Source organism: Grammomys surdaster, unplaced genomic scaffold (assembly GCF_004785775.1).
Source record: "Grammomys surdaster isolate TR1022 unplaced genomic scaffold, NIH_TR_1.0 126398, whole genome shotgun sequence".
NCBI lineage: Eukaryota > Metazoa > Chordata > Mammalia > Rodentia > Muridae > Grammomys > Grammomys surdaster.
Window position 1 is genome coordinate 4,063,699 of NW_021621192.1, and position 27,044 is coordinate 4,090,742.

General features: G+C 40.5%; 1 protein-coding gene and 1 pseudogene across 2 annotated transcripts in view; one reads left to right on the plus strand and one right to left on the minus strand.

Annotated features, from left to right (window-relative positions):
• The window catches only part of Senp7 (SUMO specific peptidase 7), a 114,924-nt gene extending 93,427 nt beyond the window's left edge, over nt 1-21,497 (minus strand). The window contains exons 1-4 of one of the 2 annotated variants that reach the window (XM_028760221.1): nt 21,365-21,497; nt 14,757-14,809; nt 8,035-8,133; nt 163-254 (exon numbers count right to left, since the gene is read on the minus strand). In XM_028760221.1, coding sequence (XP_028616054.1) covers nt 163-254; nt 8,035-8,133; nt 14,757-14,809; nt 21,365-21,404 — 284 coding nt within the window. In that variant the 5' untranslated portion in view covers nt 21,405-21,497. The remainder of the gene's footprint in view (nt 1-162; nt 255-8,034; nt 8,134-14,756; nt 14,810-21,364) is intronic. The other variant, XM_028760222.1, reaches the window with a different exon arrangement.
• LOC114614656 lies at nt 747-1,610 on the plus strand (annotated as a pseudogene).
• Nucleotides 21,498-27,044: the final 5,547 nt, after the last annotated feature.

Consider the following 27,044-nt stretch of genomic DNA (forward strand, 5'->3'; position numbering starts at 1 on the left):
CAAAAAGCTAAAGCTTAGAAGGAATCTTAAAGGACATTAAGTTCAAACCCTTATATTTTAAACATGTTAACTGAGACCCAATAAGCACCAAATAATCATTTCTGGTCACACTGTTTATGTAGTCTATAAACCCATTCTATGTCACACAAATACCTAGCTTACCTTTTCGGTAATGCCTTAGAAGGACACCCATGGGCAGCTTTTGTGTTTTTGCGGTCTAGACAGATGACTTTATTTCTAAGGCTTCTTGTCCACTAAGGGAAAAAAATAATAAATATAATATGATAATTTATGATAATAAATATAATAATATGACTAAAAGCACTCATATTTTTACTTAGATATCCAAAACAATCAGTCAAATTCTCTTTTCTTTATTAATTTATATCTTATGTGTAGAGTGTTCTGACTACATACATGTCTGTAAGTCACATGAGTGCCCAGCCACATGGGGGGCTATGTTTTGAAACATTTCTTAAACAAGGAAGGAGATTCTGAAACATGCTACAACATGAACAAGTCTAAGTGAAATAAAGCAGCAATAAAAAGACAAATACTGAAGAGTTCCATTTGAATCCTGGAGTAACCAATCTTATAGACAGTGGGGTGAGGCTAGGGTAAGGGGACAATAGGGAACTATTAATTAATGGGTACAATAGTTCACTTTTTAGGATGGGTGGTCTTGATAGATACATAACAATAAAAATGTATGAAATGTCACTAAACTCTTAAATTATTAAGGAGTCATGAAAAATGGCAGCCTCCATGACTTGGGGTTGTCCTGCTTATCTAGAACTTTAAGATGATGATCTCGGCAGCCAGTTCTCGTGACTCAGTCCACAGCTGTGGTTCCAATAGGAACCAGAAAGTTATAACTCCTACACAAATACAAAACAGAGAAGCTGTTTTTGGAATGACCTAGCAAAGCAGGATCGGTAAATCCTCAGGAACACATGAATGATACATCTTATACATCTGGCCTATATAGCTGGCCTATTTGATCCCTGTGCTCCCTCTAAAGGGAATGCTCAAACATCATCTCTTTCAAAGAGAACAGAGCAATTAAAGAAGAATATGGCATCAAATTGCCAATCTGAAAAATAAAAGAATGTGTTGCTAATTTTAAACAAAGGGTTTTTCTGAAGAGCCTAAGGGTATCTTCACAGAAGCTCTCACTTTGTCTCAACAACTTAGACAATGGCCAGCTTCATACTCTGGTAACAGAGCACTGTTTTCAGGACATGGTCTGGGACTTCAAGTACAAAATTTTCCACTAGACCTTTGTAGGATCTTTCCAGCCAGCCCAGGTGGTTCAGATTTGATGCTCAAGTCTGGTGAATCAAAGCAATGTGTATGGTCACGTCACCACACCATGCACATGAGTCAACTCTGGCCATCTATGATCCACTTGGCTGGTGGATGTATGGATAAGAAGATCTATGTTGTGCTTGAATCTGATGAACCGTATAGGAGCTGGGAACGCATGTCAAGCCTGTGTCTCCACAGGCACCCCCTAAGCAGCCTATCCTCAAGACACTGGTGACTCCTGGTCCTCTGCTGAAACCATGGGGGATTATGAAGGAAGACAAGGAGAGCCTCTGCTAGCTTGATGGCAGAAATGACTCCTGAGGGACTCCTGGGGCCTCTAGAAGCTATAAAGTTACCCATACCCTGTAGCCCTCCCTTGCTCTCCCCTGCCCTACATGGGTCTTTTCAAGCAGGCCCACCCTCACAATCATGGCTGATATCTAGGACCAAGTGGTAACTGGGATGAACCAGCCATGGGCCACTTTCTTTTTAAAACAATATGCTTAACTTATGAGTCTAACTGAAAAGCAGTCATGTGTGAGAACAAGCATTTGATACCAGGGTTTTTCACTGCAGAAACTGTGGAAGCAGACTGACAGCATTCTTTTTTCTAACCATGGGGCAGGAAATAGAGTTTAAAATGAAACACTATCAAAGTGTTAACCAAAAAAAAAGTGACTAAGGGCTAGAGAGTCACAACAGTAATTAAACACATTTTCCATCAAGCCTTTAGATCTAAGTTCAATCTCCCACATGGTAGGAGAGAACTGACTGCCACAAGTTTTACTCTGATATCTCTACAGACATGCAATAGCACATGCACCCACACATATACAAGTACACAGAGTGCATGCAACCATACACACACACATACAATATACAAAACATGTCTATTCAAGATCTGTAAGACACTGAAAAAAATCTACAAATAATTGCATAGCAGAATTTTATACTAACAGCACAGAAACATTTTTTTAATAAAATCATAGTAGAAATGTAGGTAGATATAGTAGAAAATGACTATCTATGTAGACACAGCATTTAGAATACAACACAGACAATAGAGATATTATATTATAGTCACAATATTTCATATACAGAATAAAAAATATTGAAAACTGCAAGAGAAAAAATATCAAAGCATTCAGAAAATAATACCAAAACTGACAAATGGGATATTATGGAATTGAAAAGCTTCTGTGAAGTCAAGGAAATTATTTAATTTTTGTTGGAGAGTTTCATATGTGTCTTGATCATATGCTTCCCTACTCACTCAACTTTCTCTCCCCCCCCCCCTTTCTTTAAATCTTCAATACCAGTTTCTGCTGTCAAATATTCTTGAATGTGTGGTCTTCCAATGGAATGTGGTCAACTTCTTTTTGTTTGTTTGTTTGTTTTGTTTGTTTGTTTTGAGACAGGGTTTCTCTATGTAGTCCTGGCTGTCCTGGAACTCACTCTGTAGACCAGGCTGGCCTCGAACTCAGAAATCCGACTTCCTCTGCCTCCCAAGTGCTGGGATTAAAGGTGTGCGCCACCACCGCTAGGCTGTGGTCAACTTCTTAAGAGCTGCATTCTTAGAGAAAACTCACTCTCCCACTTCCAGCCACTAACAATTGCCAATAGCTCCACAGCCAGGGACAGGATTGTGTGCACACTAGAATTTGATCTGGTTTGGACCTGCACAGGTTTTATGCATGTTGCCATAACCACTGTGAGTTTGTACGTGCAGATTCCCTGCTCTGACTAAAGTACAATGTCTCCTTGTACCTCTGGCTCTCTGTCCTCTCTCTCTTCCATAATGATCCCTAAGCCTTGGGGGATTACAATCTCCACACTTCCTTCAAGCTAAGCAGTCATTACAGGCATTGCCTTTGCTCTCAGCTACTCTCTAGTACTTGATGGTAACATCTGTTACTGACCTGGAAGCTTCATCCCTTACTGGCCAGATTTCATAGTGCCAGATGGTGCTATGCACACGATCAGAAGAAACAGAAATCTTCATTCTTAGTAGCCTCCATATGACAGGCTTTCCTACACTATCCTACAGTGTGACTGCTGTACCCATAGAACTTAGTTTAAGTCTCTTGGAGGAAAGCTTCTGCCTGCCCAAGGAATGTTAAAGACATGTTTCCTGTCCTCTCCTCATCAATGAAGTTTGGCATGTTCAGGGGCATCATGCAAACAGCCCCCATTCAGTCATGATACCTTGTATATCTGAGCACATCTGGTGATAGTGATGAGAACCAGTCTGTTTTCAGTGTTTCTCTGTTCCTGCTTTGAAATTTGAGCTATCTGGAATAAAAGCTGCACAGAATGCTACTGCATTCTGGAGCAGCATATGGAGTCCCTAGTTTTGCTAAATCTTGATTTTTTCCCCCAAGACAGGGTCTCTCTGTGTAACAGCCCTGGCTGTACTAAAACTCATTTTGTAAATCAGGCTGCTCTCAAACTCTGAGATCCGCTTGCCTCTGAATCTTGACTTCTAGGATTAAAGGCCCGTGCCACCAGATCTGGCCTGTGATGAATCTTGAATTGAACTTTAATTCCTCAGCAGTGGTCACTGGAGGGTAACAATAAATCTTACACTTCTATGAACCCTACAAGCTACAATGATTTGGCCTGTCAAGACATGACTACCGGTGCAATAGTGGCATGACGATTTTGGGAGCAACCAACCACTTTCCAATGGAATTTTAAATCCCACTCCACAAGATGAAACCCATACTTGGCATCATTATCGGGCCAAGAACCTATGACTAGAGGGGTCATGGGTCCCCAGGGAGAACCTACTACTATTATTGCTATTCAATATGAATAGTATTAAACCAACTCCTAATGACTTACCATGATACTCATCTGACAAGCTTCTATTTATAGCTCATGATGATTACACAGAGACCCACAACTGAAAAGGGACAGAGAATAAGAACTGCAGAATGCCAAGGAGATTTTTTATTCTAGTAAATACTCTACAGAATGAGAGAAAATCTTTGCTAGCTGTATATGTAAAACAGGATTTAGATCTAAAATATACAAGGAACTCAAAACATTAAACAAAAAAATCAAGTAACTTAGCTGTGCAGAGTGGTACATGTCTTTAATCCCAGCAGTCAAGAGGCAGGTAGCTCTCTGTAATTTTGAGGTCAACCTGGTCCACCTATCAAGTTCTAGGAAAGCCAAGGCTACACAGTGAGATCCCGTCTTTAAAAAAAAAAAAAATCGGGCTAGAGAGATGACTCAGCTGTTAAGAGCACTGACTGCTCTTCCAGAGATCCTGGGTTCAATTCCCAGCAACCACATGGTGGCTCACAACCATCTATAATGGGATCAGATGCCCTCTTCTGGTGTGTCTAAAGACAACAACAGTGTACTCATATACATAAATCTTTTTTAAAAAAATCAAATAACTCCATCAATAAGTGGGATGAAGTTAAAAATTTCTCTAAAGATGAAATATAAATGGCTGATAGTCACATGAAAAAATGTTCAAAGTCACTAGCTATTGATTCAAATCAAAACTCATTGAGATTTTAGCCTAATCAGAATGATAGTAATTAGGCAAACAGAGAGCAACAACTGCAAGCAAATGTAGACATAGGAGAATCTCTGCTGGTGGGAGGAGTTAGTCTAGCAGCTATGGAAATGAGCATAGTGCTACCATATGACCCAGTTATAACACACTACTTGGGATTTACCAAAGGACCCAAAGTCAACATATCACAGAGATACTTGCACATCAACATTTACTGCAACACTATTCCCAACAGCTAAATTATGGAACCAATCTCAGTGGCCAACAATAGAGAAATAGCTAAGGAAAATATGTGTGTGCCTCTGTGTGTGTGTGTGTGTGTAGATAGATAGATAGATAGATAGATAGATAGATAGATAGACAGATAGATAGATAGACAGATGTAAAACATTTTTGTTTAGACATAATCAGTGAAGCTATATCATTTGCAGCAAAATGGATACAATTGGAGATATTCGTAAGAAAACTAAGTCAATCTCAGAAAAAGAAAAATAGTTCATTTTTATCTGTATGTTTTTTCTCCAAGATTTTTATATAGATATACAAAATCATGTATGTGAAAGTTTAACTGTGTAGGGAAACAAAGAGGACTAAAAAAAAAGAGTGGAGAGGAGAAAGAAAAGTATGTGGGAAATACACTCAACATACATTATATCCCGGAATTAAAGATGTCCTTGTGTAAAAAGCTAAATAAATCAAGGAGCTATATAAGCTCACAAGGGAATTTTCTTCCTATACAACTTTTTAATTTTATTTTTAATTGTGTGTCCCTGTGAAACTAAATTCATGTTAGTGCAGGTGCCCCTGGAAGACAAAGGCATCAGATTCCCTGGAACTTCAGTGTTAGGGATTGTAATCCACCTGATGTTGGGTGGTAGGAACTGAACTCAGGTCCTACAAGAGACCAGTACACTCTTTTAAATACTGAGCCATCCAGATCTTCCCTATGCAATTCTAATGGCAGAAATGTATCTTTATATCGTTTTATAAATTAGCTAAGTAGCTCAAAACTATAATCTAGGTAACTATTCAGGAGTCTGAGGCAAGATGATTACTATAAGTTCCAGGTCAGCATGGGCTACATGGTGAGTTCTAAACTACCCTGAGCTACAATGAGAGACCTTGTTTTGAAAAATAAAGAAAAATGACTGAACTGAAGGTATAGCAGGCTGCTGTGGTGGCTCTGTGAATAATAGCACTTGCTGCACCAGCCTGGCATCCTCAGTTCAATCCCAGAACCCTCATTAAACTGGAAGAAAAGAACAGACATCCACAAAGTTGTCCTCTGACACACTAGGCACTTGCATGTTCCATCTTAGATGGACACACACATAGAGGGATAGGGTTGAGTGATAGCTCATCTTGGAAAAGCACACCCATAATCCCTAGAGCTCTTTCTTTCGAAATTGAGCCAAACAAATGGCTCCCACAAAGGAATGGAATGAGAAGGGCTATTCTGCATGGACAGAGTGGTAAACTGAGAATGGCAAGGGGACTCGAGAGACAGTTCAATACATAAAGAACCTGCTTTGCAAACACTAGAACCTGAATTCAATCTCAGAACCCAGTTTTTAAAAGAAGGGTAGGGGTATATATTTGCAATTCTGACCCCTAGAGGATCCCTAGGGGTCCCTAGGCAGCCCGCCTAACCTTCTTGGTGAGTTCCAGACCAGCAAGTGATCCTATCTTTTAAAAGGAAAAAAGCTATGTGGGGAGAAGGGGAAGTATGAGGGGGTGGGTTGGGGAGCATGCTTTCAGAGGTAAACGGGAGGGGAAATGGGGTGAAGAACTCTGGGAGGGGGCACCAGGTAGGGGGACAACATTTAGAATTTAAATTAATAATGTATTTTAAAAACACACACACACACAAAGGAAAGAAAGAATAAAGACAGCACTAATGAAGACACTAAGAACTAATGAAGCTGCCGTCTGGCCACTGCACACATGTGTATCCATACCCATACACACATTAATACAGGGTACATATACACATACCAAAAAAAGGAAGTATGAGAGCAGTATTTGGGAAACAGGAAGCTTAAGAATTTTAAACCAGCCTGGGCTAGTTTGTGAGGCTGTCTCAAAAAAGAAAGAAGTGCTGAGCCAGGTGCAGTCGTACATGCCTGTAGTCCCAGATATTACGAATGCTAAGAGAGCAGGATTCCCTTTAGCTCAAAAGTTCAAGAACAGTCTATGCAACATAGCCAGACCCCATCTCAAACAGCAAAAATAACAAGATGATACTATTGGTAACTCTCGTTATCAGGGAGTTATCAGAACCCTACAATAATAACTAAATGTGACAATAGTAAAGTCTAGATGCATAACCATAATTTTTTTAAAAAGCATTCTGTTTCTAAGTTTTACATATGAATATATAAAGATATCCATGTATAAGTATTTGTATATGTGTGTGTATGTGTATGAATATGTATATGTGTATATGCAGGTATCTGGATACATATATACACACACATTTATGTATATATGGGTATTTTGTTTCATGTTTGTCTGTATACAATGTACATGCCTAATGCTTGCAGAGGTAAGAAGAGGGCATCGGATCCCCCAGAACTGGAGTTAGAAACAATTGTGAGTCATCATGTGGGTGCTGGAAACTAAACCCAAGTCCTCTAGAAGAGTAACTAGTGCTTTCAGCCATTGAGCCTTCTTTCCAGTCCCCAGAGTACATTTTGGGGGTTTGGGGGGGGGGGGGTTCCGAGACAAGGTTTTTCTGTGTAGCCCTGGCTATCCTACTCACTCTGTAGACCAGGCTGGCCTCGAACTCAGAGATCCGCCTGCCTCTGCCTCCCAAGTGCTGGGATTAAAGGCGTGCGACACCAACGCCTAGCCAGAGTACATTTTCAAATGCAGCTACAGTACCAATTAAGAGATAGGGTTTTTTCTAAATACAGAAAGAACAAATAACTTTACTAAACCTAAAATTTTAGTGACCTTAAAATTATTTTATAATGAGATTTAAATTTCATACATCAACCATGACTAAGCTATTTTAAACTGAAGACCCAAGATCCTAATTGCCAAGTTTTATTTTAACATGTGTTAGAAATAAGCTATTATTAAATCTTTAATTACATAGAAAATTAAAAATGATACATAAGAAAATAAAAATTTATATACTAAAATATTTTAAACAAATCAAATACAACAATATATTTTAAAAGTTAATTTACCCCCTCCAAAGGGAAATCCCAGCATTCTGAGCCTCTGAGTTTGGACAATGGTGACTGAGCAAGAACATCCTCTGACTTTACAGTTAACAACTTTGTTATCTGAAACCAGGACAAGAAAATAATTAGTTTAACTGAAATATATATATAAAAAATTGAATCAACTAACAGAGGCATTGTCTATTACTCTACATAAATATTCTGATAGTTTTTAAAGATTCACATTAATGCTTAATTTATAAGAAATTAAATACAGTTGTAGTATCTTCTGACGATCATAAAATAGGTAAACGAAGAATCACACTAGCTTCCAAAATACTATTCTCTAGCCTGGCCTTTTCACCTTTTAATCTTTCTAATGCAAGCTACAGTTACATAAAACACAAAGCTTTTCATAACTGCAATATACAAAGTACAATAATGGCACTTGTCACTTATAAGTAAAACTCCATACATTCTGGGCTGGTTCACATCACCCACAGATTAAAACTCTGCAACTCAACTTTATGGAGTTGCTAAACTTTCTTCCGACATATTGCATTATTTTATACAGATATTTATATAATATATATAATCTAAATATGCTTACATATTGTGTGTGTGTGTGTGTGTGTGTGTGTACTAGATATGTTAACATACTATTTCTTCTCTGCATTTATTTTTATGAAATGCTCCAGACTTGTCTGAATAATATCTGGCTTTATTTGAAGCCATTCCTTTCTTTGTGTGTTAGCTCTAGTACATTTATTTTAAATTATTTATATTACTCAGACCATATCATAGTTATTTGTCTGTACAGCTGTCTTCTTCAAACTGCATAATCCTCCTAAACTAAGGGTCCTGGTCATTCATTTTCTTTCTCTTTTTGTCTTTTTTTCTTTAGAAAAGGTCCTTCTGTGTTGCCCAGCTATCCTAGAACTTACAAAGCAGACCAGGCTGGCCTCAAACTTGTGGCAATTCTCCTGTCTCTGCATCCCATGTGATGGGATTACAGGCTTCTGTCCACCACATCCAGCATTTAATGACTCTTGTATCTCTGATATACATAACTCACAATAACCTAAATTTTAAAAATGAATGTATGAAGTATAACAAGTTAGAAATCACTTGTTTAAAACTTAAATTACCTAAAACTTATACAAACTGAGTATTAAATAGCATACACTAATCATTTAGAAGGGAGCCTCAACTCAGTAGCAGAGCACCTGCTCAGCATGTAACAGCCCCAGCCTCAATTATCGGCCAACTCCTCAAAAGGCACTAACATCAGCTATAACCTTTAATCTACAAGTGTTTCTGTAAGAAAGCCTGAGTCAGAACGACAGGATGAATGTGAAGAAAGTACACCTCAGCTCTCACATCACTAGCTTGAGAGCTAATCATCCTGAGTACCAGTAACTTCCTATTTATTGCTTTTCTGTATTAAAAGGTATTTCTTTGTAATTTTTCACTTGAAAAAATCTTTAAATAATTTACTTCAGCTTTTGTGTACTGTTGGGGACCAAACACAGGGCCTCCTGCATGAGATGCAATTACTCTACTACTAAGCCATATCTCTACCCCTTCTGTTAATTAATTAATTTCAAGGAAGATCCTACCAAGTCACCTAGGTAGAAACTGAACTCACTGTAACCCAGGCAGGTATTAAATCCTCTACGTTTCTGCCTCAGCTTCCTGAGGGTGGTTCCACCAGGAATAGCACTTCATATTTTCAATTAGAAAATGAAAGAAGTAAGACAAAGGCTTCAGAGTGTTCAAATCCATGAATCCTGTCGTACACAGGTTATACATATTGCATTTTTCAAGAATATTCCTATTTTGAACTCAGTATCAATACTGCCCACACCACATGGTCACCTTATATTATGATACCAACAGCCCCAAAACTACAAAATCATATTTCTTCCATTTAAATATGGGCAAGCCTGTGACTTCACACAATTCTCAAAGAATTAATAAATATTTTTAAAAAGGAAATATAGCATTGCAAATAGACAAGAATATTAGCTGGCAGTGGTGGTGCCCAGTGCTTGGGCAACAGAGACAGGCGGATTTCTGAGTTTGAGGCCAGCCTGGTCTACAGAGTGAGTTCCAGGACAGCCAGGACTACACAGAGAAACCCTGTCTAGAAAAACCAAAAAAAAAGAAAAAAAAAAAAAAGACAAAAATATTTAAAATGAGAAAAAAGAAAGCTAGAATAAGACTAGTAGTATTGGACTGAAATCTGAATTCTCAATGGTGAACTTATTTTTTAATATTTGTACAGACAAAAAGATGTTCAAGTGCTTATGTATTTTCTAGTTCTGTCTACTAAGAACACTTGGAACCAATGTAACCACTCCAATGCTTAAAGTATATACTGCACCTAAAACTGTCTTCCTAAATAAAATTCTTCAGTTTTTAAAAATAAAATACAAGTTAAATGTGATGGATAGTCTTGATGATCAACTGCACTGCCCTGAGATTGGTAAAGCATACCTGAGTGTCTATAAGGGTGTTCTCAGAGATTTAAACCATGAGAGCTGACTTAACCCATAACATAACTAAATGATGGATGGAAAAATCTCAAGAGATGACTGGAAAGCAGAGAAACTAGACAGTGAAGCCTCAGTAAGAAAGTAGCTCACTGGGGCATGCCTTTGAAGCATGCTATTCTGGCCCTGGACCACTTCTATTTCCTCTTGGCTTCCTGCTTACCTTGAAGTGAACAGCTTTTCTCCTCCATACCCTTCCTCTATGTTTCTGCCTTGTCATGGCCTCAAACCAATGTCTAAAATCTCTGAAACTATGAGGCAAAACAAAATTTCCTTCCTTTAAACTGTTTCTCTAATAAGTATGCACAGCAACAGGCTAACTAACAAAATTAACATCATGCAGTGCCAAAAACTTAACTTATAATGCTAAAAAGAAAGCACTCAAAAAAAATAGCACTATGTAAAACAGGAGAGCTGGAAAAATAGACTATTCAGTATACTACTCTTTTTGAAAGCACAGAAACCTAAATTTGATCCCAAGACTTTGCATTAAACATGTGTGTAAATACATGTATACATACGTGTGTATGTATGTATACATGGTATCTCACACTTATAATCCTGGCACTGGAGAGGTGGAAATCCACAAATTCCTAGGGTTCACTGAGCAGCCAACCTTACCTACTCCTCAAATTCCAAAACAGCAAGAGATCGTGCCATAAGTTGGGGAGGGGTCGGGAGAGAAATGCCCAAAGAATGATACTTGAGGCTGTCCTCCACATGCATGCATACACATGCCCTTGGCACATGCATGTACACACTATCTATACATGCATTCACATACAAATAAATACACATATATACACAAGGGAACACGGGAGCCAATTTGAAAGATACCCTATTGCCAGAACTGGAAAACTCTGACCAACAAAATCATCAACAGTAGATTATAATAAGCAGAATTAAATAAGTATCTGATGGCAACTTGATATAAATAAATGAAAGAAGAGGGACGGCTCTCTTTTACAGAAAAATTTGCATTAAGAAATAAAGAAGGTAGTCCACACCTTTAATCCCAGCACTCAGGAGGCAGAGGCAGGCATATCTCTGTGAGTTTGAGGTCACTCTGGTCTACAAAGAGTTCTAGGATAGCCAGGGAGAAACACTGTCTCAAGAAAAAAAAAAAAGAAAAAAAAAAGAAAAAAGAAAAAGGAATAAGGAAGATACATACTATAATTGATCTTGGTCAAAAGACAAAAAAAACAAATAAAGGAAACAGAAAATCACCAAAAGAATTCAACTAAGATCCACTAGTAGATGGCAAAATAGTAGGCAAAAATATAATGCCATTGCATTAATTTGCAGTCTTTTCCAAGACACCTACTAATGATAAGGAGAAAATGAGCAATTGTACAGGGGAATAAGCAAGAGACACTGCCTTAACCAAACAATCAGACACATATAGACACACACACACACACACACCCTTTCAGGTTCAGGTTAAGGAATATTCTACAAAGTATTATTTAGTTCTTTTCCAAAGTGTTGTGACTATAAAAACAACAATACTAAAGAAATGTGATAATTAGACAAGGGAATTAAGAAGGTATAACAAATAAACAAAATGGAGATTCTTTGAATAGATCTATAGGCTAAAGTATGAGATCAAGGCTAATTTCTTATTTTTTGACAATCATACTATCAGTATATAAGATATTAACATCAGAATAAACTGAACAAATAGTACACAGGAATTTTGTCCTATTTCTGTAACTTTCCTGAGTCACAAGTTATTTGGAAATAAAAAAAAAAAAGTCATACTAAAGAGTATGGAAAAGGGGTGTGGCTTTAGTAGCAGAATACATCCTCAACATTTTCAGAGCTCTGGGTTCGATCCTCAACACTGTGAAAATGGATAAAGGGTAAAGAAGGAACTGGCAGAAGAACTCAGAGAAAAGAATTTGACAGCAACTTATTAATTCAGTATCATGGATATATTTCCCAGGCGAACCTCAAACTTCTGGGCAGAGGAGACCCTCCTGCATCAGGTGCAGTGTCAGATAACTTTAATCCGAGCAGCTGGGAGGCAGAGACTGTCTCTGTGAATTTTTAGGCCAGTCTAATCTACATAGAGAATTCTAAGGCAGCCAGGACTACACAGTGAGATGCTTAATCAAAAAAATAAATAAAATAAAATAATAATGATAATGAGGATGATGAAAGAAAAGAGAGAGAAAAGAGAGATTATTACAAAGAACTGCTGGAACTCTCCCCTTGTGCTCTCTAAGCTCATCTCCAGCCTGTTTACTCTTCCACTTTCTATTGAGAGCTGAAGCTGAACAAGGCTCTCAAGAGAAAAGGACAAATGCCAATGGCTCTCCAATACCACAAGCAAAGCCATCTCACTGGCTCAACACTTCTTTTCTTTACAAATTACCAGTCTTGGGTATCCTGATAGAGTAACAGAAAAATGAACTGAGTCATTGGATACAACAGTTTCTGATCTGGCAATATAAAATAAAATGATTTCTATCATTCACCCAACTTAATCTAAATCCAACACTTTAAATGGAGAAAGCACTCCTTGCAAATTTTAAGTCAACCAATGAAAACCAATACCCAAAACAATGTTCTCTACATGGTCATCTAAGGCACTACTAATTCCCTCCCATCACCCTCCTCTGCCAAATGCTACAACTGCATAACATAAGAATGTTCTAAATTGCCGGGCAATGGTGGCACATGCCTTTAATCCCAGCACTTGGGAGGCAGAGGCAGGCGGATTTTGAGTTTGAGGCCAGCTTGGTCTACAGAGTGAGTTCCAGGACAGCCAGGGCTACACAGAGAAACCCTGTTTCAAAAAAACAAAAACAAAAAAAACCAAAAACAAACAAAAAAAAGAAAGAAAGAAAAGAAAAAGAAAGAAAGAAACAGTACAGAGTGCCTTGAATCTAAGTACTTGGGAGGCAGCTGATCTCTGCCGGTTTGAGGCAACCTCGTCTACATAGTGAGTTCTAGGACATCCAGAACTACATAGTAAAGCCCTGTCTCAAAAAAAAAGAAAAAAAAGATACATATAGATAGATACAGATAAAATACATGAAAAAAAGAGTGCATGAAAGCAAAAACTTTAATAAATTAACTATTGTGTGAATCAGGTTATGCCTACATTTAAATCACAAAATGCTGGGGGAGGTCACTTTTTTTAAAGAATGACTTTAAAAACATGTTATATAAGTAGAAATTAGTAATTGTTTTTGCTAGTTTTGACTTATACAGAATAAGTGAATAACTGGTTTAATGGTACATTCTGATATATTGTGATCCGAGTACTTGAGAGGTAGAACAGAATCATTCTCAGCTATGTAGTGAGCTCGAGGCTGCCCTGTGCTACATGCTGTTTCAAGAAAATAAAGCACAGGGGTGGAGAGATGGCTTGGAGGTTAAGAGTACTACTGCTTATTCAGAGGACCTGGGTTCAATTCCCAGCACCCATATGGCAGTTCACACCTGTCTGTAACTCCAATTCCAGAGGGCCCAACACCCTCATACAGACATACATGCAGGCAAAATACCAATGCACATGAAAAATAAATAAATAAATAAATAATTTTTTAAACAAAAGAAAAGAAAGCACAGAGTCTGGAGAATTGGCTCACAGGGTAAGAGCACCAGCTGCACTTCCAGAGGACTCAGGTTCAATTCCCAGCACCCACATGGTGGGTCAGTCACAACCATCTATAACTCTAGCCCCAAGGGATCCAACACCATCTTTTAGCCTCCAGAGGCACCAATCATGTTTTTGATGCACAGACATACCGAGAGGCAAAATACCCATATGCATAAAAATTAATTAATTAGTTAAAAACCTAAACTAAATAAACAAAAACAAGGGTATAGCCTAGGTATCATTTTCAGCATATATCATGAATATAACTCTTCTAAATCTAAATTATTAATAAATGAACATGAGACATGCTATTCATTTACCAAAGAAACAGTGAACTATGCTTTATATAAAATCTAAAATGAGCACTGGAAGATATACTAATTACCATGTAATAACTTAAGTCAAGTTCCAGAGTTCCATGCTCAACCCTCAGTTAATCAGAACACAGAATTTTACCTAAAACACTGATTCGATATTTTTAAAACACTGATTTACAGTATATTTTAATTATACTAAAAAGAAAATAGCACAATGGTGTTGGTACCAGTAACTTCAAAGACCACAAGCACATGAACACATACCTTCTGTAAATCAGCTGGTGATGACTTTTTCCTCTTTCCCTCTGTAACAATCTCTACAAAAATGAAAGACATAATAAAAATCATTACTTAATATCTAAATGACAGAATTTAATGAACAGGATATTTTGTATTTATCCCTTATTTAAAATTGTTTGTTATGCTTGTAATACACTGATATGTAGACCCTAAAGGGCTATGCCTAAAGACCAAAAAGTCTGTCATGTGTCAGTATAACATCACAAAAGTCTCCAGCAAATGTCTCCAGCATGAGGACAATTTAGAGGAACTAAAGAGAAATTTCCTGATTAAAAACTTGATACCCTGGTAGAATCAGATGATTGGGCAAATAATCATGATAGGGACAGAGGTGAGATTATCTAGAAGTTGGCAGTATTCTACAAAAGATTTCCTTCCAGTTCTCTTTATCTCCCCCCACACACACACACACATACATACACACACACGCCACTGCATAAACGGAAACACTTTAACTCTTTACTCATCAACATTTCTCAGACTTCTTGTGGGTTTTACTTATATGAATTCTCTCAAGCAGCAAATGCTTGCTTAATAGCTATCATGGGCCACTCATATCAGGTGTAACAAGCTAAGCAATGAATATAAATAATACTGAGCAAATCAGACACAAGCCAAGATTTCTTAGCAATTATTATCTACAGTTTGGGTATGGAGGAACACACCTTTAATCCTAGCTTTCAGGAAGAAGAGACAGGTGGGTCTCTGTGATTTCAGGCCAGCCTGGTGGCCTACATACTAAGTTCCCAGACAGCCAAGGCTAATAGTAAGATCCTGTCCAAAAAGTAACTGTAAACTACCAAATTATATAGCAGATTTCATAATAATGACTGCATACAAATGCACACCTATACACATAACACCAAGACATCTACTTGTGGCATATTACTATAATTCAGCAAGAAAAGAATTTTTGTCAGTAAATGATGGAGAGGCAATCTTTGGTTTGCATGCTTGAGTACATATGTATGTAATGGACATGTAGGGTGTATATAAGCCTGTGTGCAAGATGCACACATCTCTGAGTATGTAGGGAAAACAGAAGATATCAGGTGTCCTGTGTATCATTCACTGCCTTAAGTGAGACAAGGTCTCTCTCACTGGACGTGGAAGGCCAGCAGCCAATGGGCCTGTGACCCTTGAGTCTCTATCCACCATAGTGCTAAGACTACAGAAGTATACAACTACACTAGTCTTTTCATGGAGGATGTCGTAGATTTGAACTTAAGAGATCCACTTGCCTCTGCTTCCCAGGTTCTGGGATTAAATGTGTGTGCCACCACACCCAGCTTCACCCAACTTCTGAAATAAAAACATCTCATTCCACATTTGGCCCCGAACACTTTCCTTGACTCCACGTCCTGTCACATCACTTTACAGTAAGTTAGACTAAACTTATTTTTCTGCTTCCTCCTACTGCTTAGTATCATTGGATTCATTATCAAATTTAGTAACTCCAACCACTGCAAACTCAACATTTTTTTTTTCTTTTCAAGAAAGGGTTTTCCTGTGTAGCCCTGGCTGTCCTGAAATTCGCTCTGTAGACAAGGCTGGCCTCAAACTGCCTCCCAAGTGCTGGAATTAAAGTGTGCATCATCATGGCTGGCTACAAACTCACATTTTAAAACTCTGAAATTACTTATGTCCTTTATTCAACTCAAATAATCTCCTATTCCTGAGATCAGATTTTAAAACTCCATTTTCATAATGCCTCACCTGTATCACAGCAAGCCACGACTGCAATATTAACTTCTCAAACTTATTTATTTCATCTTCATCCCCACTTTCCCCATGTCATCAAATCTACCCCATGCCCCCTCTTCCAGCGTGTCATTCTCTCAGTTATAGCTTACCTGATATATCATTAACCATCTCTCCGCTGACCTTTCCTAGTCCCTTGTCAATCAGACTTCATATTATCTTCTCTCTAACCCCAGTTCCCTACTTCAACTTATGTAACTTTCCCTCCTCTCACCTTCCCAGCTTATTCCTGTGGCCTACTTCCTCCCATCACTTAGTTCCTTCAGGTTCTTGAAATCTAACTTCTGTTGCTATTAGACCACATTCAACACAAAAAGTAACCTCTATTCTCTGAAATGCTTACATTCCCACCCTCTCCTCCTAGACCCTAGTCCCACTCTACCTAACTGACTGGCAATGTCTCTTTTCTCCATTTTCAAATTATTTGGCCTTGTTTGTTTTATTCTAGGTTTTGTTGTTTGGAGGTTTTGTTTTTGTTTTTTGAGATGGGTTTCTCTCTAATATAGGCCTAGCTGGCCTAGAACTTGCTATATAGACCAGGCTGGCTTTGAAGTCACATGGTGCTGGGATTAAAGACATGTACCACCATGCCTAGTCCTTTATACTTTCTATGGACAATTCCACTCACTTCAACTGCCTTAGGTATCATCTTGGAAAATAATGCAGATTAACTGCAGCTTTTCAATTTGAACTTAATCACAGTCCACTGCTTTTGAGGAACAGGCCAGTGCAGGACTTTCTCTGAGGTCCTGAAGTACAGAGAAGGCACTTAATCCCTTCTCTAAAACAGGTACATGCTTACTTGACAAGGCCAGTAATGGCCAGGGCCTTGTGGCCTCTGCTGTTTTCCAGATCCCGAGACCCCAACTTTTCTCTCCAAAAGCCAGTGAGCACTTAAAGTCTGTGATACACTTGAGATATCTGGTGTTCTCTTTGTGAAAAATTGCTTGATTAGCTTCTTGCAAACTGTCCCATTAAATGATAGTTTTCTGCTGATTCAGCCATTTTCCCCTACAAACTGTATATAAGATGTTGTACTTCTTGATAAACTTGCTTGGCATAAGAAACAGCTTGCTCAAGACCTTCTGAAGCCTGCTTTCCTATCTTGTCTTCTCATCCCCCGGTTATCAACCTTAGGACCCTGATCACGAACAACTTGCTGGTCCAGGTCACATTATACTTCCAATACTGCAAAACAGTTATCACCTGGACCAATTGATGCATGTTAGAAAAATATATCATGGGACACTAACCCCTCAAGATGGAACTGAAGAGGAAATCATGAAGCAGCACTCGGCTACGTTTTCCCTTATTTATTGGGGGCTGGAGGACTCCATATTGCAGTGCTCGTGTGGAGGTCAGAGGACAATGCTCAGGAGTAATCTCTCTTTCATCACCAGGCAAATCCTTGTCTCAGCTTCCACAGGAAGCACCTTCACCCACTGAGCCATCTCACCAGTCCTCACAGCCCATTTCTTTCTTTTATGTTTTTAATTGAAATAGAATTATATCAGTTTCTCCCCTTCCTCCCCTCCCTTCAGCCCCTCTCTGCTACCCTCAATTGAAAGGCACTCTCTTCATGAGCCGCAATGTACAAGAGCACACAAAGAATTTAGAAATCCTGAAGGTATTTTTGGTCTTTGGTTTTAAACCCAAACTAGTTTTTTTTTGTTTTTGTTTTTAGCCATGGAACTTTTTTTCCCAAAGTAGGGATAATTAATGTAAAATGGAAGTAAAAGATGTTAATGTACAGATTCTGTAATTAGAGACCAGAGTTTTAATTCTGGCCCTATTTCTGTTTTGTTTTTTGTTTTGTTTTGTTTTTTTGAGACAGGGTTTCTCTGTGTAGCCCTGGCTGTCCTGGAACTCACTCTGTAGACCAGGCTGGCCTCAAACTCAGAAATCCGCCTGCCTCTGCCTCCCAAGTGCTGGGATTAAAGGCGTGCGCCACCACAGCCCGGCTCTGGCCCTATTTCTAACACTAGCTTTTACTAAAAGATGCTTATAACTTTTAAAATCCCACTTTCATCCATAAACCAAAAATAATAAGGGTTATTGAAAGAATGAAAGTTTATCAGGCCAAGAGTGCAGAAGGTGCACCAACGTCATCTTCAGACACTTGCAAACTAGATCTCAGACTGAGCTGAGCTCTGTGAGTAAGTGAATAGGAAGACAGAGTGTTGGACCGCTGGTTTTGATGAGTACATGAATCTCAGGTGATGCAGAAGAGATTCACTCTAAAACAAAGTCAAGAAACAACTGGGTCATGCTAAAAGTAGGTAATATTACTCTGCTACAAACTGTTTCCAGGGACTGGAGAGATGGCTTAGCAGTTAAGCACACTTACTGCTCATGCAGAGGACAGAGGTTTGATTCCCAGCACCAACATGGCAGCTCACAACTGTAAGTCAAGTTCCAAAGGATCTGATGTCCTCTCCTGATCACCACAAGCACAAGGAACATGCATGGTACACATGTGCGCATGAAGGAAAAATACTCATAGACATAAAATATATAAATCAAAGCTAAAATATTTTAAGATGGGAATGGTAGCACATGCCTTTATTCTGAGTACCCAGGAGGCAAAAGCAGGTAGATCCCTGAGTTTGAGAGCAGCATGTTCTACAAAACAAGTGCCAGGACAGCACTATTTCTGTTAATATACATATGAAAAATCAAATATACTATTAAGTAATTTCTTTAATGTTTACATTATACAACTAGAGGCATAATGGGGTGGGGGAAGCTAGAAAACATTAGATTTCTGAATTGTTCTGATAACACAGAATAATGCCAAAAGGCCATTTCCAAAGGAGAGTCATGAGAAAAAATTCTCTTGTGACATGAATACCAACAAGTTTTATGAATTTGAGGTCTCAATATTCATTCAAAAAGATCTTTCCTAGAGGCATAGCTAACATAAATACCAGTATGTTTTGAGATTAGCCACCTTTTATTCTCAAAGTTCTGTTTCTAAAAGTATATCCATCAAATAAACTGCAATAAGTGAATATAACCAGGTGTAGGGGATAGATTCTGCCAATGGAAAGAAAAGGCTAATATCTTGATATAACACACTAACACACATAAATGTACCAAGCCAAGATGAAACATATTTATTAAGAAGAAACTGTGCAGCTTAAACTAAGATTATGATTACGCCTAAAGTTCTGCATTTAAAAACCCCCAAATGACGTCAGACGAATTTTTCTAGTATGACAATTTTACTTGACCCCAGGGAGTAGGAATATTAAAACAAAAACTCATTAGTGGAGACACGCATACAAACCCCCTTTATGTCCTGCATAAATGTAATTTCAAAGACAAAGAACAGCTAGTATCTTTTAAATACGAAGGGGAAGAAGCTGGGTGGCAACACACCTCTAACCCTAGCACCAGAAAAGTCTAAGGCAGGAGACTCCTGAGCTCCAAGGCTGCATGACGACCATCCCTCCAAAGAAAAAGACAAAAATATTGATAAGATCGATTGCATACGAAGAGATCTTGGGATTTCAACTCTGTCAAACCAAGTCCTCAGAGATCCGTTCTCATAGCCTCCATTCAGTTCAACGGTAAGATCTTTAGACACATTGCCACTGGGCACACCTAAATAGATTTGGAACTGCTGACACTAGATCTACCAAAATAAACAGTATAATGATAAAGTTTAAAATGGGCTGAGCTGAGTTGGGCGGTGGTGGTGCAAGCCTTTAATCCCCAGTACATGGGAGGCAAAAGCAGGCATATCTCTGGGTTGGGAGGCCAGCCAGGTCTACAAATTGAGTTTCAGGATAGCCAGGGTTACACAGAGAAACTCTGTCTCGAAAAACCAGAAAGAGGGAAAAAGGGGGAGGGGGCCTGGGCTGGCCTGTAACCCCAGCATTCAGAAGAGGTAAGCCGGGGTTACTGGGAATATGACCCCATCCCGAGGTTATACAGGGAGACCCTTTCTCAAAAAAAAAGAGAGAGAGAAAGAAAGAGAAAGAAGTAAAGAAAAGAAAAAAGCAACTCAATGAATTCATCATGCTGTTTTATATACTAGACACCGCATTTCTACGCACTCAGAAGTTGATTCGAGGACTTAGGAGGTGCACTTAACAGATGAGATGTGTAACAATAACTTGTCGACTGGGCGTAGCTCTATCTCAATTTTATACAAAACTTAAGAGGTTCTTGAGTTTCAAGTCTTAAAACAATTTCAAAAAAAAAGGGGGGGGGCTGAGATTAAAAAACAACAAAAGCCCGGCTTCAAATCCTTTGACTTTCGAATCACTTTTGGAAGATGCTGGAGGCTGGAAAAGAAAAATGCTATTAAAGGAGCCTATCGGACGGACGAGAAGGACAGCTGAAGTATTTATTTACTCGAGGAGCTGCGGGGAGATCGACAAGCTCCGCCTTCCTTGCTGGCAGCTTCTCCGATCTGCCAAAGGAAGGAGGGAAGCCGGCCAAGCAAGGGGTCAAAGGATCCGAGGAAAGTGACATCTTGCGTGGGGAAGGTGGGAGCTAGAGTGAACGCGAGTGGAATTACGAGGAAGGCGTGGCAGGACACGGCTAGCCAGCAGAGAAGACTGGTGGACCGAAGACAATTAAGGAGAGTGTCTCAGGAGGAGGGAACACACCAAAGGGGTGCAGAAGGGGCAGGCGGCAGAGGCTACTCCGACAGCTGCCCGCGCGGGCCCTGAGCTCTCCATTATGCGCGCCCCCGCCGCTCCCTCCCTCCCTCCCTCTCCCCCTCCCCACGGCGCCTCGGAGCAGCCTCAAGCCGCGCAGGTAGCTCGGGTCCGCTCGGCCCTCGCGCAGGCTATCCTCACCTGAGGAAGCTCGCCGACGCCCAGGCCTGGCCCTGTCCATCTTCTCCTCCGCCGGCTCCACCAGCCCCACTTCCAGGCGCTGTCACCTCAGGACCCCTCGGGCTGGGGAAGGGAGGGGGAGGGGAAGAGCGAAAGCCAGAAGTGGGATTCGCGCTTGCGCACTAGCCGTCGCCTCCCTCCGACCGGAAGTCCCTTGCCCCGCCCACCTCTGCCGGAGGTAGCGCTTCCTGGGCCTTGTTTTGCCTGCGAGCTTTCTCCTATCTCTCGTTCGTTAGCCGGAGGAGAATTTCACTAAAGTGTTGCTAAAGAAAAGCAAAACCTGGTTTATGATTTTTGACCACTGACTTTAAAGTTTACGTTGACAATAATTAAAAATACCGAGTACCTCCGCTTTCTTACCTTTTTAACGAAATTACCCCAAAAGTATAAGAAGTTATTCGGTCTGTGGTATTTCTTAGCTATTTGTCCTCAAGAAGCCTACTCAAACTTAGAAACGAGAACAGCAAAATACAGTTGTTCTTCTTGTTTGGTGTAAGAAATAATCAAATATGAGTCTTTAATATCAAAAAGTATAAAATGTGTGTTTGGTACTGTTAGGCCTCAGGACGTCCATAATATCCAAAATAACAGTCTTAGCCCAGCCGTTAGATCTCTGGTAGATAAACGCCAGCATTCATTTCCCTTGCCTAGCAGATGGAGCATACGGCTCTTCACTGACGTGTATCTATGGTTGCATATCAAAGTCCCACAGTCCCTATCCACAAATACCATTACCTCTAGCCTCCTGGCCTCTCACATTCCCTACTCCTGCACTATGCTATGCCCCAGGCGGTCCTAAAGCTCCACACTTGGGGCCAAGGGTTTCCCCCTGCACCTGCCATCTGTAACTGTCTCACGATCTCCACTATTCTCTCCCGCTGTTCTTCCTGTGCCCTTCTCACACAAAAGCAAGAAATTCACATCATTTTTTTTCTCCCCCACCTTGTATGACATTTAGACAAATGTTTTAATCTTTCCATCCAGCTGGCCCAGGAATGTGATGTATTCCAGGACCCAGTTTTCCCTTCTCATTTCCTGTGTGCCAATTCTTTTCAGAATAGCCACTAGAATTAAGACTATGTGATGTACGGTGGTTTGAATACGCTTGACCCAGGGAATGATACTATTAGGAGGTGTGGCCTTTTTGGAGTAGGTGTGGCACTGTGGAAATGGGCTTTAATACCCTGGTCCTTGTTGTGTTTTATAAAAAGATAAGGGAGAGAGGGATTATGTTTGGTGGATGAGTAGTCAGGTGTAGGGGAAGGGGATGTTTCCTCGGGCCCATGCTGAGGCATCCCCTCCTCCTCAGGGAACAGCCACGCGAAGGTATAGTATAGAATAATTTATTCAGGGCATGGGGAGGGGAGTTGAGAGGGTATTAGAGACAGAGAAAGGTGGGGGGGGGGTTGGGGGGGGAGGCAGGCCATGGGCACATGGAGAAAGAGGGGGGAGGGGTATGGGAAAGAGTGGGAAGGGGAGAGAGGGCAGAGCAGGAGCAAAAGAGAGGAGGGGGCAAGTGGCCCCTTTTATAGTAAGTCAGACATTCCTGGCTGTTGCCTGGTAACTGTGGGGCAGAAGCCTAGCTGTCAATCTTCTCCTGTTTGCCTTTGGAAGAAGATGTAGAACTCTCAGCTATTCCTACACCATGCCTGCCTGGATGTTGCCATTCCCCCCCCCCCATTATAATGAACCGAACCTCTGAACCTGTGAGCCAGCCCCAATTAAATGTTGTATTTTATAAGAATTACCTAGGTCATGGTGTCTGTTCACAGCAGTAAAACCCTAAGATAGTCTCAGAGTCCCACCACCACCACCAATGAGAAAGACACAGGTCACCACCTGAATTACAATGTAAATCAAATTCACTTTCTTTCTTAATGTGTTTTCTCTTCTGAGTACATCCTCTTCATGAAGTCAAGTGTGGGGCTGTAGCTCTCGTGGGCATGGGTCCTCTTGGGCTGTGTTGCCCCAGGTGGCTAGAACTGTGACTCTAGGAGGCAGAAGCAAGGGAATTTGACTGAGTTCACTCCACGTAGCACTGGGCAGATGCTGGGCTGAGAGACTGTGTGGCTCTGCCCAGGCGAGGAGAGGTCTCAGCCTGAAGTCCCTTGGGGGCAGAGCTCCTGAGTGGGGGTCTCTAGGCTGAAGCAGCTGACCAGGAGACCAGTGATCTCTGTCTTTGTGCTCCCAGACACTGCTGGGAGCCATGGAAGAACTGACACTCGAGGGAGCATATGGGCTGGACTGGCCTGTAGCTGAGAGGGGCAAGAGGGAACACTCTGGCGGCACCCCACGAGGGGTAGAGACTCTTGGTTACAGCACTCACTTGGCTGAGTCGGCTAGCTTGCTTGAGTTGGCAGGGCACTGTGGCTGGACATAAAGTCTTCTAGCGAGAGATTAAGCAGTGGTTAGGTAGTCAAAGGCCTTCCCCATGGTTCCCCATGGTTCCCCATGGTGGGGGCCCAAAGACACAAGGAAGTCCATGGGTTTAAAAGGTTTATTGTCATGGAGGAAACTGGATGAAGTTGTACCCCTCCCCGTTTCTCAGGGCAGGACTGACTTAAATAGGGAGGGAGGAAGGTCTAGGGAGGAATGCTTAATTGGCTTCGCCCTCTGGCCTTTGGGTATCTCATTAATATGGAGATCTTTTGAGGCTCTGAGGCCTGTAGTCATGATCTCTTGAGGCTCTGAGGCCTGTAGTCATGCCCTCTACCTGTGTTAGGTGACACAAATCTCTCTTTGGGAGGGGCTGTAGGGGCATTGCCCTATGTGACTGAAAGGTGCAGATCAATGGTGGTCTTCGGCCTCATATCAGGAGCCTGGAGTCTGGGAGTGTGGCGAAATGTATGCTGTCCCTTGCAGGGATACCTGTTGGGTCTCTGGCCATCTCTAGTCAGTGCTCCACCAGAAAGCTATCCTTTCACTGTCCCACAGTCAAGTTTGCCTTGTCCAGACATTTCTATTAGAATAGTAGTCTCTTTCTTTACTCCCATAACCTGATGAGCCCTTAGAAACAGTAATCCTGGGACTTTGTTTATTGCCTATTGTATTGCTAGTTCCTCAACCTAGAACTGACCTAAATACTTACATGTAATTATAATGTTTTAAAAGCAAATTGGGAAAAAATAAACCCACCTTCAGCCTCAGAATCGCCTGAGGTCATGCTACAATGTTGTATAATCGCCTTTGTTCTTTTTAATCCTCACTCCTGTGCTGGAGAACCTGTTGACTGACTGAGCTGGCTTGGTCAGGTGGGGTTATATCGTGCAACAGGTAGGGGCTAAGGAACTCTGTAAGAACCTGGAGGCTAGATCCTCTTAAATATGGTAAGGCACCTCAGCTGTTTGTCTGGGGTTTGAAACTTAACACTAAGAAGCAGAAAGGGAGGTTTTGATCAATGCATATTGGGAAGAGGAGTGAATAAAGGGGTCTAGTGACCACCAGCTTGTGTTTGGAGATACTAATACAAACTTTACACTAAAGGAAAGAAAGAACTGAGGTAGGAGCAAGAGTGTGCACAATAAAGCCGTCCTCCTGGCCAAGTTGTGGTCCTGCCACCTTTGTCTGAGCTCAAAGTTACAATATATTTACACTGTCTTTGCTGGGAGGAGCAATCAGGTTCCTACAAGATGAACTGTTCTGGAATATAACCTCTCTAGCATAAATATTTGCTCTCAGTTTGTGGGTGATCCTTCTTGCCTATTGGACTTTCTGTTCCCAGAGTTTAAGGTGACTGCAGATTTAAGACAATTATTTGTCTTTGTGTCTTCAGCATTAAGGGGATACAATCTCTACATAGACAATTCTTGATTCATAAACATGTCTAGACTCAGAGATAATCAAGAATACCAAAGTAAAGGAGATAGATCCAAAATAAAGACAGAGATGCCAGGCTTTCCTCCTGGTTTCAGATACCCTGTGGCCCAATTAAAGCTAATGCTTCCTAGAAGTTTTGCCATGCCTGCCACAATCCAAGCCAACTTTTTGTCTACTTTCTATCTTTATAAATGTGTCAGTTCTAGGGCCAAGTCTTCTTTGACTGGCTCTTATTTGACATAATGTTATCAAAATTCACTCATATCATGTTATTTATTAGAAGATAGGTTGTTTTTACAACTGGATAATACTAGAGCTCCAACTTTGAACTCTTAACAGATTATTTGGGTCATGGAGGACTCATTTCAGTACTATAGGAATTTGAAGTTTGGCTTTGGAAGACATTTGGAGGTTTGGAGGCCGTTGACGATGGATCCCTTCATCCTAATCCACTTTGGTCCCCACCTTCCATCTCTCTGCTAACAATAGAAGCAAAGCATCACAATTGTTCCTCCTCAAGATTTGAACGTCATGTGAGAAAGGTGGCTTTATTGAAGCTTCCAACTTAAAAGAATGGATTTTGACTTCCACCTCTGTAACCCTGGGAAGATATATGACATTTAAAAAAAAAAATCATTTCTTTATTTCATGTGTTCATTGAAGTGATGAAGGTAATGCTGTTGTGTTCAGATCTTACTCTGACTCCATTTTCTGTCTGTTCAGGCATACTTCCAGCCTCAGCCCCCACCCCCCACCAAGTCCCCATAACTGCATCCACATTGATAGCACATTGACCCTGATCCATGACCCTGATCATAGCCCAGATGTGTAACTAAGATAACTGCTGAATGTATAACCAGAAAACTGCTGTGTCCTGCCAAAAGCATGTTACAAGATTGCCCTAACCTATACCCTACAAGAAGCCATTGTGGGTTTTGCCTTTATAAACGCTGCACCTCTGCAGCTTGGTACCAAGAGTTCTGTGTGGCATCAAGCCTGCTCTCGGTAGCTTAAATAATGGACTCTTATTTGGCTAATATGGGTGATGATCTGTAGCCTTCTCGACTGAACTATTGCAAAGTGTATTTATATGTGGACATATAAGTTGTCCAGGCATTATTTATTTTATTCTGATATGTGGGAGTTGGGATTTAAGCTTGTGCCACAAGGTTTGGTAATCAGTGCCTCGACTCGCTGAGCCACCTGGCTGACCTAAGACATGACATGCTGCTCTGTCCTAAAGATTAAAACATCACTTACTATTGTTTCCTCTCTTAAGAGTTGGTCCACCTCCACCTTAGACCATGGCCTCATTTATCCATAACCTTGAGGAGAAGGCCCTGGTACTGGTAAATGTTGCTGTGATTCACTAGAAACCTCAGTTGGCTACATTTTGGCACTACACTGAGGTTGAGCTGGTCGCCCCAACCAGCTCCTTACAGCTATTTAGAGGATGAAAAAAAAAATCTGAAGTGCTAAAACCGATAGCCTCATGCTACTTATGTTAAGAAAGCTATGCTGAGCCGGGCAGTGGTGGCTCACGCCTTTAATCCCAGCATTTGGGAGGCAGAGGCAGGCGGATTTCTGAGTTCGAGAGTTCAAGGCTAGCCTGGTCTACAGAGTGAGTTCCAGGACAGCCAGGACTACACAGAGAAACCCTGTCTCGGAAAAAAAAAAAGAAAGAAAGCTATGCTGAGTGGTGCCCACTGAGGTATGGATGTGGTTTTATATCAGAAAGATCATAGACAAAGGTGACATTGTTTGACTGTGATGTTTGAAGACCAATCTTTCACATCTGAATTTATTTGACTTCTTATTTGATATT